Here is a 15,387-nt window from a genome sequence, read left to right as displayed (position 1 = left end):
TGTGTGTGTGTTGTGTTAGTGTATGTAGTTTGTGTGTGTTGTGTCAGTGTATGCAGTGTGTGTGTGTGTGTTGTGTTAGTGTATGTAGTGTGTGTTGTGTCAGTGTATGTAGTGTGTGTGTGTGTTGTGTCAGTGTATGTAGTGTCAGTGTATGTAGTGTGTGTGTGTTGTGTCAGTGTATGCAGTGTGTGTGTGTGTTGTGTCAGTGTATGTAGTGTGTGTTGTGTCAGTGTATGTAGTGTGTGTGTTGTGTCAGTGTATGTAGTGTGTGTGTGTTGTGTCAGTGTATGTAGTGTCAGTGTATGTAGTGTGTGTGTGTTGTGTCAGCGTATGCAGTGTGTGTGTGTTGTGTCAGTGTATGTAGTGTGTGTTGTGTCAGTGTATGTAGTGTGTGTGTTGTGTCAGTGTATGCAGTGTGTGTGTTTTGTCAGTGTATGTAGTGTGTGTGTTGTGTCAGTGTATGCAGTGTGTGTGTGTTGTGTCAGTGTATGCAGTGTGTGTGTGTTGTGTTAGTGTATGTAGTGTGTGTTGTGTCAGTGTATGTAGTGTGTGTGTGTGTTGTGTCAGTGTATGTAGTGTCAGTGTATGTAGTGTGTGTGTGTTGTGTCAGTGTATGCAGTGTGTGTGTGTTGTGTTAGTGTATGTAGTGTGTGTTGTGTCAGTGTATGTAGTGTGTGTGTGTGTTGTGTCAGTGTATGTAGTGTCAGTGTATGTAGTGTGTGTGTGTGTGTTGTGTCAGTGTATGCAGTGTGTGTGTTTTGTCAGTGTATGTAGTTTGTGTGTGTTGTGTCAGTGTATGCAGTGTGTGTGTGTTGTGTTAGTGTATGTAGTGTGTGTTGTGTCAGTGTATGTAGTGTGTGTGTGTGTTGTGTCAGTGTATGTAGTGTCAGTGTATGCAGTGTGTGTGTTGTGTCAGTGTATGCAGTGTGTGTGTGTGTTGTGTCAGTGTATGTAGTGTGTGTTGTGTCAGTGTATGTAGTGTGTGTGTTGTGTCAGTGTATGTAGTGTGTGTGTTGTGTCAGTGTATGTAGTGTGTGTGTGTTGTGTCAGTGTATGTAGTGTCAGTGTATGTAGTGTGTGTGTGTTGTGTCAGTGTATGCAGTGTGTGTGTGTGTTGTGTCAGTGTATGTAGTGTGTGTGTGTTGTGTCAGTGTATGCAGTGTGTGTGTGTGTTGTGTCAGTGTATGTAGTGTGTGTTGTGTCAGTGTATGTAGTGTGTGTTGTGTCAGTGTATGTAGTGTGTGTGTTGTGTCAGTGTATGCAGTGTGTGTGTTTTGTCAGTGTATGTAGTGTGTGTGTGTTGTGTCAGTGTATGCAGTGTGTGTGTGTTGTGTTAGTGTATGTAGTGTGTGTTGTGTCAGTGTATGTAGTGTGTGTGTGTGTTGTGTCAGTGTATGTAGTGTCAGTGTATGTAGTGTGTGTGTGTTGTGTCAGTGTATGCAGTGTGTGTGTGTGTTGTGGCAGTGTATGTAGTGTGTGTGAGTTGTGTCAGTGTATGTAGTGTGTGTGTGTGTGTTGTGTCAGTGTATGTAGTGTGTGTGTGTTGTGTCAGTGTATGTAGTGTGTGTGTGTGTTGTGTCAGTGTATGCAGTGTGTGTGTTTTGTCAGTGTATGTAGTGTGTGTGTGTTGTGTTAGTGTATATAGTGTGTGTGTTTTGTCAGTGTATGTAGTGTGTGTGTTGTGTTAGTGTATATAGTGTGTGTGTTGTGTCAGTGTATGTAGTGTGTGTGTGTGTGTTGTGTCAGTTCATGTAGTGTGTGTGTGTGTCCGTGTGTTGTGTCAGTGTATGTAGTGTGTGTGTGTAAATGTCCAATAAGGAGGGGGAGGGGGGGCATTTTAACATTATTTAAAAAAAAAACATTTTTTTAATTAATTAAATTGTTTCTCCCCCCTCCCTGCTTACCTGTGTCTAGGGAGGGGGGAGATTCCATCCCCGGTGGTCCGGCGGCATGGTGGGGCCCCCCGGCTTCCTGTTACCGCAGAGGGGGCCCAGGCAGCACACTGCCTCTTCTCCTCTTCTCTCCTCCAATAACTCTCGCGAGACCCGCGGAGCGTTGCCATGGCAACCGGGTCTCGCGAGAGTTATTAGCAGGGAGGAAAAGAGAAGAGGCTGTGTGCTGCCTGGGCCCCCTCTGCGGTAACAGGAAGCCGGGGGGCCCACGGCTGCACACATAGATAGCGATATTCGCTATCTATGTGTGCAGGGAGGGAAAGTGGGGCCCGGGACTGCCAGAGCAGTCCGGGCCCCCCAGGGCCGCCGGGCCCGTGACAACTGTCACGGTTGTCACCCCCTGATGGCGGCCCTGGCCGCCAATGCTATAAACTGATGGTCTTGAGAGTGGTCTCAATCCTCTTGTAGTGTAGTGCTCCCCAGATAGGTAGCACCTCAGTTAGACCTTTCCAGCTAAATCAGCACTGGTCGCAGGAGCTCGTTTGATGCACGTCTGGCTAGCTCAAGTTGCAGGCTCCACCCTCCCCCCTTATATAGTGGGATATTAACCCACTTACAATAAAGATATGCATTGAAATTAATGCTTTACTGTAAAAATAACATATTGATATAATTATGGGTTGGATTTGTTTAAAAAAGTAGAAAATAAATGACAAAACACACATATACTAAACCAGTTTATTCTAATGACCTTAAAGGGACACTATAGTCACCTGAACAACTTTAGCTTAATGAAGCAGTTTTGGTGTATAGAACATGCCCCTGCAGCCTCACTGCTCAATCCTCTGCCATTTAGGAGTTAAATCCCTTTGTTTATGAACCCTAGGCACACCTCCCTGCATGTCACCTGCACAGCCTTCCATAAACACTTCCTGTATAGAGAGCCCTATTTAGGCTTTCTTTATTGCAAGTTCTGTTTAATTAAGATTTTCTTATCCCTTGCTATGTTAATAGCTTGCTAGACCCTGCAAGGGCCTCCTGTATGTGATTAAAGTTCAATTTAGAGATTGAGATACAATTATTTAAGGTAAATGACATCTGCTTGAAAGTGAAACCATTTTTTTTTTGATGCAGGCTCTGTCAATCATAACCAGGGGAGGTGTGGCTAGGGCTGCATAAACAGAAACAAAGTGATTTAACTCCTAAATGACAGTGAATTGAGCAGTGAAATTGCAGGGGAATGATTTATACACTAAAACTGCTTTATTTAGCTAAAGTAATTTAGGTGACTATAGTGTTCCTTTAATCAAACAACTCTCAAAGTTCCTTCAGTCTAAAGAAGGGCTCATAAAGGGGGATAATTTCCACTTCTAACCTGTGAAGTGTTCACTGTGCTTGGAGTAACCATTTAAAATGCAACTATCCTTCGCTCCCTCCCAGTAAAAGTACAAAAAAATACTTATCTCCATTGCACTCCTTCGGCGTACTCCTGCATGCTCAGTCATCTAGAGGAGAAATCTGTCATACACGTGCGCATGTTGCTCATTTTCGCCAGAAATGCCAAAGGGCACTGCACGGTTAATTTATTTACACATATTACCTGCTATCACCCGGCAATTTACAATTTACTTATTGTAAATGAAAAAATAATCTATTAAAAACTACATTTCAGGTCTATGGTCTATATATGTATAAAAAGGCAGGTTTCCTTATAAATGTGTTTTCGGAGGAGGTTACTATTTATATTCAAATGTCCGTGTAGTACAAGGTGAAAGCAATCTGTGGAGATGTCGGAGTATTTGTAGGTTGTGAGAGGCATGTATTTTAAAGCAAGTATGTATTAGGAGGGGAGAGCTATATACCCTTAAAAGGTGATAGATAAGTACCCTATTGGGTATATATATATATATATATGAGAAAGAAGAGGCAAGTGTCTAATTAGAAGGAAGAGGTACATGTATTTATATCTATATAACAGTAGCAATTAGCTTGTATATATTTTTTATTTTATAAAAGGGGCAGTATCAAGTGAACCTTAAGACATTAAATGATTTTCTTGTCCAATACAGTTACTGTCACTACAGACATGGCCACTCTCAGTCTGAAACCAGGGAGTCGGTTTGCTGTGCCAGACTGGCACACCAACAGTGCCCTCATCTCCACAAATGCTGAGAGACAACGTTCTGCTTCTCATGACATCCGCCACGAGGCCAGGATGTTGCGTAATGAGACAAACAACAAGGTGAGTGAGTGCATCTAGAAGTGCGTGTGTACATCTCTGAATGTGTGTGTTTATCTGTAATTATTTGCCTTTATGAGTAGCTATGAGAGTGATTAACTGTGAAATTAAGTGTGTATTGCTGTGTCTGTTAGTGCAGATCTGTGAGTGTGTGTCTGGGAGTATAGATCTGTGTGTGCAGGGCCGATGCAAGGATTCTTGCCACCCTAGGCAAAACATTATTGCCGTCTTACAATGTCTTACATATATGATCTGCCCCAAATATGCCCCATCCCTTTCTAAGATATTTACTTTGTCCCCCTAACACCTATGTGTGTCTATTTGCCCCCCAAAGCCTTTGTGTGTCTTTGTCCCCCCCAGTCCTTCTGTGTGTCCTTGTTGCCCCAAACCCTCTCTGTCTTTGTCCCCTCAATCCCCCGGTTTATCTTTGTCCCCCCCAGTCCTTCTGTGTGTCCTTGTTCCCCCAAACCCTCTGTCTGTCTTTGTCCCCTGAACCCCCCTGTGTATCTTTGTCCCCCCACAGCCTCCCTTCTGTGTGTATATATCACCCACCATCCCTCCTTCTGTGTGTCTTTTTGACTCCCCCAGCCTGTCAACTAAACGGTGAGTCATTGAAAATAAATATATTACATGCAATAATTCATGTAGAATACACCTCATGCAGTAAAAATGAATGTCTAAATGCAAAATAGATACAAATTAGCCGCAAGAAAGTATCAAAGTGTAAGTCCCAGAGTCCACAAATGTAACCGCTCATACCAATAATAAGCAGTACATTTCTGCTATGGAAACAGCCAGGGACCCTGCCTACTAAACTGTAAAATCTAGTATCAAAACTAAACTCCCAATGTTATAATAGTTTGATACATCAGATATAAGTGGGTATAATCTTTCATAAGTAAGAAGACCACCAGGATCTGGATAGTTTCTTTGTGTACACCACAATAAGATGGGATGACTCTACAATAAAAAGAGCACAGATGTATTGCTTTCCGAATGAAAATGTATTAGTACATAAAACAAGTATTAAAATACACTCTATTTTAATACTTATTTACTAATAGTCTACTATTGGGACTATTATAATTTAGCAAAAATGCTATTCATTGATTTCTTTTGTATCTCTTAAAGCAACATCTTATGCACCATAACTACTCTTGGTACCAGTTAGATTTAGAATACTTTTCTCCCTTTCTCCCTTCTATGTATCTTTGTCCCTGACTCCCTGTGGTTTCTTCCTCTCCTCCTCTGCCCCCCCCCCCCCCAACTCCCTTCTGTGGTTTCTCTTCCCCCTTCAACTCCCCCACTCCTTTCTGTGGTTTCTTTCCCCCTCCTACTTCCCCAGACTGTGGTTTCTCTCCCTCTTCCTACCCTCAAGAGCAACAATATTTTCAGCTTCAGGGTTAAAATAGAGGGCTGTTTGCAGCCTCTTTTTAAGCATAGTTCACATTTAGGAGAATAATGAATTGGACTTATTGACATTTACATAGCGCCAACAAATTCCATAGCACTTTACATTATTATAGGAGGGGGAGATTTAACAATAAATGAGACAGTTACAAAAATTATTTTCCAGAGATGCTACCTCAGCATAAGGTTTTGAGCCGCAAGACTTGGTGGCTGTGAGTCTTGGGAGCAACCTGATATATTTGTTGGGGCTTAGATGTGTTGAGTCCGCAGCATGTCAGCGGTGACATAATGGACATACTTATAAAGCGTGTCTGTTGGTAGGCCTGAAATTGGGAAAGACAGGGAGTTGAGCGAGCAAACTGCTAGCTGGGTATGTCAGTGATGATAAATACCAAACTGATTACCTTCCCTCCCTTAAAGATTCCTGGCACACAGCACCTGTAGCATTTGCATATGAGTTAAAATGTACTTAAATTTGCACCAAATGTATCTAATCATTTACTCGCACTACACTTTCATGTGTATCAGGTGATCAGGAGGACTGAGGGAAAATCCTGTATCACACGATAAAACCACAGGACTTGGTAGGTCTCACCGTGGCATGCTCAGGGCTCAACACCCGTCTTGGAAATTTGGTCTAGGGTGCTCAGTAGGTGGAAAACAGAAAAATAGCTAGGGTGGTGTCAAATTATACTCATTTGTGATAATACCTTGCCTGGCTTATAACTCTGTTTAGTACATCTCCTATCTATCTTTCACACATGACCCACCCTCTTTTTTGCGAGACCTTAGTATTTCTATTTGTACAAGGGGTGTAAATCTGGCTTCATCAAGTCATTTAAATTAAATAACTTAACTATACACAGATCATTGAAAAACAAAGTTGTTTCAGAATGTTTTGTGTATGTTAAATTAGATTTATATTTGTAATGTTTAATTGAGATAAATAGGATGCCTTCTCAAATAGTAATGGTAATGCTGAATGTATTATACAAGTAGGAATATATCATCCTGCTCACCCATAGTTCTCATTAAGTCAACATCTGGTGGGCCAAAAAGCATTTTTTTGTTCTTCATGACCATCATTTTTTGCTACCAGCAACTGGAAGTCCAAGGGTGGACAATGGACATTGCTGCTCTAGAGCTTTACTTTTTGACCAGAATGGAAATTCATGTTCCACCAGACATAATTTGGATAATCTTCTCAGTAGATTGCATTCATAGTTATAGTTAATGGACAGAGAACTTCCACTCATGCACTCAATAACTTCCTATCTTGATTCTTAGACTCACTGGGATGAGCAAGATAACAGGACCCGGCTTTCAGATCGTATCGATGATGTGGATAAATGGAAGCAAGTGCTGGATAAGTGTTTGTATGAAGTGGATGCAGAAATAGACACTCTGAATCAGGTGGGTTCTGTTGAACTCTTATATATAACATGAGGTATTGAATACTATAAAGACATGCATGTAGCTTGGAAGGACCTACGCAATGGTTCGTGAAAGATAGGTTAATGTAATGAATTGCCATTAGGTATAGTGCTAAGAAGGTACACCTGGCAATAATAGTACCAACCCACTTATCCCTACTAATAATGCCATCTGCTACCAATTTCTAATGCTGGAGCAGTAGGATTGGCTGGGATAGACAAGCCACTCTCATTTGCCCTTGAGCTGCAATGCATGTAAATCCCTTGTACTTAAACTGTGATTGGTCTTCACGCAGATTTCTGTATTTCAGAATATAGGACACAGTTTTTTTTACCTCAAATGTAGTGTGTGTGTGTGTTCTTCAGGCTGTGAGTATTCCTGTCAGAGCAGTGTCTCATATTACCATGGCAAGACTTCAGCGGGAGTTTGCAAGAAGAGTATGCTCAGTCTGCACCTAGTGGAGATGCAGGCTAGAGTCCCTCACCATAAGACCACTAGGTATCACCATGTCCCTCCTCCCTAGCTTAATGTAAGAAGCAGGTGGAAGACTATAAAGTTAAATCAAACACAAATTAAGTTTAAAGAAAAATAATAATAAAAAAATATGACTTATCACTCACCCCTCCTACACAATAGAGTCCCTATCCTACCCCACAATTTGATATACACTACCTCTCCTACACAGACCATATACACGTGCACTATATTCCATGAACACACACATTACATCCTCCACATTCCCTATACACACCGTTGCTACATCCTCTATGTCCATTACAGAGATTTACTGTTACTGTAATAACAGTACTGGTTGTTTTATGTATTTTTTTATTTTTTTACATAGTTATTCAAAAACATAGTTGGATAACCAAAAATTTATACATTTATAATTCCCATCACATTTCTCCAACCTCACATATACAAACTTAATTTAGAACATTTAGAATAGTATCACACCTAGGACTAAGGATAACTTCTAACCGGACCTTAGAATGGCCGGACTTAACATACCTGTAAATAGTCAAAATATTTGTCGAGGTCAGGGACACAGAATGAGACACAACGATGAGGATAACTAGAAGTCAAGGATACCAGAAAAATGCAAGTGGAAACCACGACAGGGCACTGACAAAAAGGTAATTTGGCTGTATTTGGCTGTCTCTGACCCCAAAACGTGTGCGCGTCTATGACGTGACGTCGCACGCTCGTTGGGGCCATCATTGATGTGGGCGAAGGTAAGTTTCCTATAAAAATCTGAACCACAGTGCCCGGCGTTCCTAAGAACGTTGCATCCGCTGGGGACTGGAACGGAGGGAGACCGGACAGCTGCCCGCTGGAACCAAGGTTAGTCAGAAATACCTCTGTCGGCGTGGCGGCTTAATTTTTGTGCAGCCACGCCGGCAGAGGACCTGGGAGCTGTGACATTTATGGACTAAACTACACCAAATATGTTCAGATGTTCCTTCACATAAACCTCATCTCCAACATAAGGAGCAGTGATTAGGGTCAATTTTCTGCATTCTAATGGGGACAAAATGCCATCTATGCATTATTATATACTGTAATTCCTGGATATTTAGACAGTGAGTAACTCTCCCGACCTGTATCCAGCTATTTCCCCATGCATTATTATCCAACACTTTTCCGAGATCATTAGACCATGATATTTGAGCTCTGACTTTAGTTATCTTTTCCAAATATTGAAAAAAATAACGAGCTTTTGCAAAGATATTTTTATTTGAATGAGTAGCAAAGAGGGTCACTAATGATTCCATAGTCTTAGGATTCAAGGTAGTAAAAAGATGCCTAGAAACAGTTTTTAATACGAATCAAGTTATAGTAATGCTTACTTGGAATATCATGCTCTGTTATTAATGGTTCGTATGTTTTAAATTGAGCACCCTCTAAAAACTCTTCAACCTTTAAGTTTTTGTTATTATACCACCTCATGTTATTCATATCCGCAATATTATATTATATTATTTCTATAGCAGTTTGTGATATTTTCTTATCCTTTAAACCGATACCATTCTTCAATTTCAACCAGAAGTAAATAATATATATATATATATTTTCTTTAATTCTCTATTTTTCATGTTTGGTAGCGACAATTTGTAAAGCAAACATGGGAAAATTCAGGTAGAAACATATGGTTGAGTTATAAGGAAAAACTTACTTTTGTCAGACATTTTAATAATTTCAGGTGAGTCATAGCACTTTTCAACGGTTACAAATCCGGGTTGAGCTGGAGACATATACATTCTCTCAATTTCTTAAAGAGATCATTTAAAAGGTCTTGACAGAAATATCTTAAAATAGAGGATCCTTTGCAATTTTAATCCCTAAGTAATCTATAAATTTGTCTTTCCACATAAATGGAAACTCATGGCTAGTGCTATACCTGTATTTTCATTAATTCTTACTGTCATTGCTTGTAATTTATTAATATTCAGTTTGTAATTGAAATGTTCCCCATATAATTTAATCTTTAGTTTCTATCGAGATTTCAGGGTCCGCATGATGCATGAATAACGTTGGGGTCGTTTTTTGTACTAAATCTATTTGTATAGACGCTCTTCCAATGGGTCTCTTGTACTCCACAGCCTTCTATATTCTGTCTAAAAAGCAAATCATATAAGGCTGTTTGTTCTCTTTTGGGTAACATTTAAACCTCGGGCATTAAATGTGGCTATCTTTATTAGATTCTTCATCTACCTATCAAGATCAGATTTTTACATAGGAGGAGACCACTCACAGACATAACTTACAATAAACCCATAACACATAACAAAAACCTAAGAAGATCTGGAAAACCATCTCTTCTATACACAAAAAACCCAAAGCCCTACTCGGGCCACAGCCCAAAACCAATCCCAAAAATGGGATCACGAAGAGATTATCTCTACCTCTCATCTCTTCCTAAGAAAAATTATTGTTTGCCTTGGGGCAAGTGCACCTTCATGCCTATTATTTATAAAAGCACGCTAACAATTATAATAAAGTAGGGGTGGGGATGGGAGGATTGAGGTCCTTAGATACCTTCTCTAAGTTATTTCTAATAAATGTAAACCCTATAAAAATTGGCCTTCTACAGTCATTAATTATATTACCAGGGTTCAAAACTGTTGTTACACCTTCAATACCTATGAAATATTATTGTAACGGCACCCCCAGGCATAAAAGGGGTTAGAAGCCGTTTAGTAGATCTTCCCTTCCAGAGACACAGGCACAGCTACTGTAGACACCAATCCACCGAACCGGAGAAGCATATGAATGCTCTCAAACATGTGAATGCTGTAAACAGCCGAATAGGAAAAACCATACGAATAGGTTTACACTACTAGCAGTCAAACTGGAACAGCATACAATAAATCCCTGCCCAAGAACTAGACAAGGCTCAGTGTTGAGGGTCAAGCAGGAATAGCCAGAGCTGTGGGTTTATTGTTCTTATATACACATTAGTACCACCCACAGGGTTTTGGAAAACAACCAATAAACACGTACAATACATTCAGACACTCCCACACAAAATCCTCCCCTCTGCCTGTGATACAATTACCTTACACAATGGGTAATGTAATTATCACAGGCAGAGAAATACAGTATTTCCACATTATTCATAACTTTAAAAGTATGCATCACATAAAACTTACATTTTCAGAATCAGCATACTCCAAATACAAACATACGTCAAAATCATACAAATTGGTCCAGTGGTTCAAAAGATAGATCGTAGTCCTTTGTGACCAAATGAAGCATGGCTTTTCTGCCCAAAACCAGTTCCACAGAGTGTTCTATCCTGGAGACAATTGGGAAGTAATCCAATTATCTCCAAGGACAGAGGCAAAACTCCATTGAACACATGGCAGTAAAAGACAACAAAATACATAAAAATATATAACTGTGCATCCATTGCATAAAACAGGTACATTCAACATATCCCCAGATAGCTCAGATCTGAGCACACATTATTACTGAATGGCGCTCAGATCACACACATACAGTTTAACTGCCATGGAGTCAAAATCTTTCCCATAGTCTTTCATTATCCGAATGGGCTCCATGGCATAGCTATCTGGGGTATCACCGCTCAAACAGGGCAAGCACCGAATGACCTGGCTTTCGTGTCTTTGCAGGGGAAAATCAAGCGTTTCAACATGGGGCCATAGTCTTAAGGCAGCAGGCGGGCAACCAGGCTCCTCCAATGCACAGTGGCGAGATTGGTCTTGTCACAATTATATTCATTCATATTCCCTTACTATATTCAGCAATCAATGATATTCTCAGAGTTATAAGGGATAGTGCGAACAACAACAAAAAAGAAAGAAAAAAGGTGTAATTCTATATATACAAAATCGTGTTTAGTGTTATCTCTTGCAAATTTTCATTTAAGCTATTAATCATCAAAAACCTTCCACGCAGCTATACCTGCTATTCCAATCTAATATATCCTTTAATTAATCCCTTCTCTCTTCTATTACTCAAAATATTGTTTTATAGTGACTAACCCATAGTATATCATCCAAGACTTCTTTATTAATTATGTTATACTAATTTGTGTGTTTAGTGAAAAATATCTTGTATCCCTAAATTTTATAAATCTTAAAAAGACCTTAGAAAATGTCATAGTATGTGCATAAAATTATTACTAGTGTAACAATATTTCATAAATAGCTTTTAGTATTACAACTGTGAGACTCCATACTTCCAGAATTTGCATTGTTCATCTATTTCTACAAATCCTAATGTAGATTTAGTCGCTTTTACTGAGACATGGTATACATAAGAAAAATGACACTAGGACATAGCAATACCAGGGTACTCTTTATATAGAAAAGACAGGGAAGGCAAGAAAGGGGGAGAAGTGGCCCTGTATGTGAAGGATAGCATACAATCTAGCCTAATAAAAGTTAGTGAGGGGAACATAGAGTCCGTTTGGGTAACGTTAGAATTTGGTAATCACACAGTAACTCGTGTAGGTGTGATTCATAGGCCCCCAGGGCAAATAGAAGAGTTAGATAATCTACTAGTTGAGGAAATAGCTAAAATGACAATGAAGGGGGAAGTTATCATCATGGGTGACTTTAATCTTCCTGATGTGAACTGGAAAACCAAAATAGCTACTTGTGCCAGGAGCACACATATTCTAAACTCCCTACTGGGATTGTCTCTAAAAAAAAGTCGTTGAGGAGCCAACTCGTAAAGAGGCCATACTAGATTTAGTGTTAACAAATGGAGATTTGGTAACAGATATTGCTATAGGTGAAAGTTTAGGATCCAGTGATCATCAGTCAGTGTGGTTTAATATAAGAACAGTGACTGAGTCACACCACACAAAAACAAATGTTTTAGACTTTAGAAAAACATACTTTTCTAAAATTACAATATGTGTACAGGAGTCATTATCAGATGGAGCAATTTAAATGGAGTCCAAGAGAAATGGGATTATTTAAAAGTTACACTGCTGAAGGCAACAGAAAATTGCATTAGGCTAATCAGTAAAAGCAGAAAGTTTAAGAAACCACAGTGGTACTATGCAGATGTGGCCAAAATAGTAAAAAAACAAAACGTTAGCATTTAGTAATTACAAAAATACCCAGAATGAGGAATATAGACAGATCTATAAGATCAGGCAGAAAGAAGCTAAGCAAGTCATAAGAGCTTCCAAATCACACAAACAAGGGAAAATAGCACAGTCAGTAAAAAAAAAAAAAAAAAAGGGGACAAAACATTTTTTAGATTCATAAATGAGAAAAGGAAAGTAAAACAAGGATTAGTTAGATTAAAATCAAAAGAAGGAAGGTACGTAGAAGAGGATAAAGGTCTAGCTGACTGCCTCAATGAATAGTTTTGTTCAGTAGTTACAGATGAAAATGAAGGAAAGGGAAAAGGACAAATGGGTCATTTGCTACATGTGAGTTTACAGAGGAAGAGGTTATATTTCAACTGTCAAAAGTAAAGACAAATACGTCAATGGGACCTGATGGAATACACCCAAGGTTATTAAAAGAGCTTAGTGGTGTACTAGCAAAACCATTAATGTATTTAACCAATCATTGTTAACGGGAGTAGTCCCAGAAGATTGTAAGTTAGCGAATGCTGTGCCTATTCACAAGAAAGGTAGTAGGGAGGAGTGAGGCAACTATAGTCCAGTAAGCCTTACTTCAGTAATGGGGAAAGTAATTGGAACCATGTTAAAAGATAGGATTGTTGAACATTTAAATCACATGGATTTCAAGATCAGAGACAACATGGGTTTACTTCAGGGAGATCATGCCAAACTAATCTAAATGATTTTATTGATTGGGTAACTAAAATAATAGATCAGGGTGGTGCAGTAGACGTTGCTTACCTAGATTTCAGTAAGGCTTTTGACACTATTGCACATAGAAGATGCAACAATCAATAACCTGGAATCTTTAAGTTTGGATTCCAATATTGTTGAATAGTGGCTGAGTGACAGGCAGCAGAGGGTTGTAGTCAATGGATTATATTCAAAGCATGTCCTGTCACCTGTGAGGTACCTCAGGGATCTGTAGTTGGACCCATTCTCTTTAATATTTGTATTAGTGATATTGCAGAAGGTCTTGATGGTAAGGTATGTATTTTTGCTGATGATACCCAGATATGTAACAAGGTTGATGTTCCAGGGGGGATAAGGCAAATGGCAAATAATTTAGGTAAACTAGAAAAATGGTCAGAGTTGTGGCAGCTGACATATAAAGTGGATAAGTGCAAGATCTTGGATGTAAAAACCTAAGGGCAGAGTACACAATATTTATAGAGTCCTAACCTCAACATCTGAGGTAAGGGATTTAGCGATAATTATTTCAGATGACTTAAAGGTAGGCAGACAATATAATAGAGCAGCAGGAAATGCTAGCAGAATGCTTGGTTGTATAGGGAGAGGTATTGGCAGTAGAAAGAGGGAAGGGCTCATGCCATTGTACAGAACACTGGTGAGACCTCACTTGGAGTATTATACGCAGTACTGGAGAGTGTATCTCCAGAAGGATATTGATACTTTAGAGCAGTGCTCCCCAACCTTTTTATCGCCGCGGACCGGTAAACATTTGATAATTTTTCCGTGGCCCACTTGTTTTGATTTAATAAGACAAAAAAAAAAAAACAGTCACATATATTAAAAAAACACGCAGACACATACATAGTCAGAAAATCACAAACACAGTCACATAAAGACATAGACTCAAAATTGTGTGTATGTGTGTGTGAGCGGTGCAGTGTGTATGTGAGGGTGGCAGTGTGTGTGAGAGTTGCAGTGTGTGTGTGTTTGGGGCGGTGTGTGTATGGGGGGCAGTGTTTGCGGGGCAGTGTGTGTAGTGTGTGTATGGGGGAGTGTTTGTGGGGCAGTGTGTGTAGTGTGTGTATGGGGCAGTGTTTGTGGGGCAGTGTGTGTAGTGTGTGTATGGGGCAGTGTTTGTGGGGCAGTGTGTGTAGTGTGTGTATGGGGGCAGTGTTTGCGGGGCAGTGTGTGTAGTGTGTGTATGGGGCAGTGTTTGTGGGGCAGTGTGTGTAGTGTGTGTATGGGGCAGTGTTTGTGGGGCTGGGTGTGTAGTGTGTGTATGGGGGCAGTGTGTGTAGTGTGTGTATGGGGGCAGTGTGTGTAGTGTGTGTATGGGGCAGTGTTTATGGGGCAGTGTTTGTGGGGCAGTGTGTGTAGTGTGTGTATGGGGCAGTGTTTGTGGGGCTGTGTGTGTAGTGTGTGTATGGGGCAGTGTTTGTGGGGCAGTGTGTGTAGTGTGTGTATGGGGCAGTGTTTGGGGGCAGTGTGTGTAGTGTGTGTATGGGGCAGTGTTTGGGGGCAGTGTGTGTAGTGTGTGTATGGGGGCAGTGTGTGTAGTGTTTGTATGGGGCAGTGTTTGGGGGCAGTGTGTGTAGTGTGTGTATGGGGGCAGTGTGTGTAGTGTGTGTATGGGGCAGTGTTTGTGGGGCTGTGTGTGTAGTGTGTGTATGGGGCAGTGTTTGTGGGGCAGTGTGTGTAGGGCTGTGTGTGTAGTGTGTGTATGGGGAGTAAGGAGGGTAGGGAGGCTTTTTTTAATTTATTTAATTAAATATAATATATTGATGTCCCCCCTCCCTTCTTACCTTTACTGGGAGGAGGGGGGACATTTCTTAGTCCCTGGTGGTCCGGTGGGGATTCCCTGGTGGTCCGGTGGTGGTGAGATGAACTCTAGCCCAGTTACAGGGCTAGAGTTCACTCTCGCGAGATTTGGAGCGTTGCCGTGGTTACCGCGGCAACGCTCCAAATCTCGCGAGAGGAGGACCCGGAGGAGCTGCAGGTAAGAGCTCCTGGGTCCTCTCTCCCTCCCCTGCCGGCTGCCAGCACCGTGCCTGCGGACCGGGGAGGGAGATCTCTGATCTCCCCTCCGGTCCGCAGGCACATTGCAGGGC

General features: G+C 40.7%; 1 protein-coding gene across 1 annotated transcript in view; it reads left to right on the top strand.

Annotated features, from left to right (window-relative positions):
• TEKT2 (tektin 2) overlaps positions 1-15,387 on the top strand; it is a 48,710-nt gene that overhangs the window by 11,055 nt on the left and 22,268 nt on the right. The window contains exons 2-3 of the mRNA XM_063444478.1: positions 3,962-4,134; positions 6,829-6,954. Of these exons, the coding sequence (XP_063300548.1) occupies positions 3,979-4,134; positions 6,829-6,954 (282 nt within the window). The 5' untranslated portion in view covers positions 3,962-3,978. The remainder of the gene's footprint in view (positions 1-3,961; positions 4,135-6,828; positions 6,955-15,387) is intronic.

Source organism: Pelobates fuscus, chromosome 1, assembly GCF_036172605.1.
Source record: "Pelobates fuscus isolate aPelFus1 chromosome 1, aPelFus1.pri, whole genome shotgun sequence".
NCBI lineage: Eukaryota > Metazoa > Chordata > Amphibia > Anura > Pelobatidae > Pelobates > Pelobates fuscus.
Note: the sequence above shows the minus strand (reverse complement) of the source record. Positions and strands in the feature narration are given on the sequence as shown.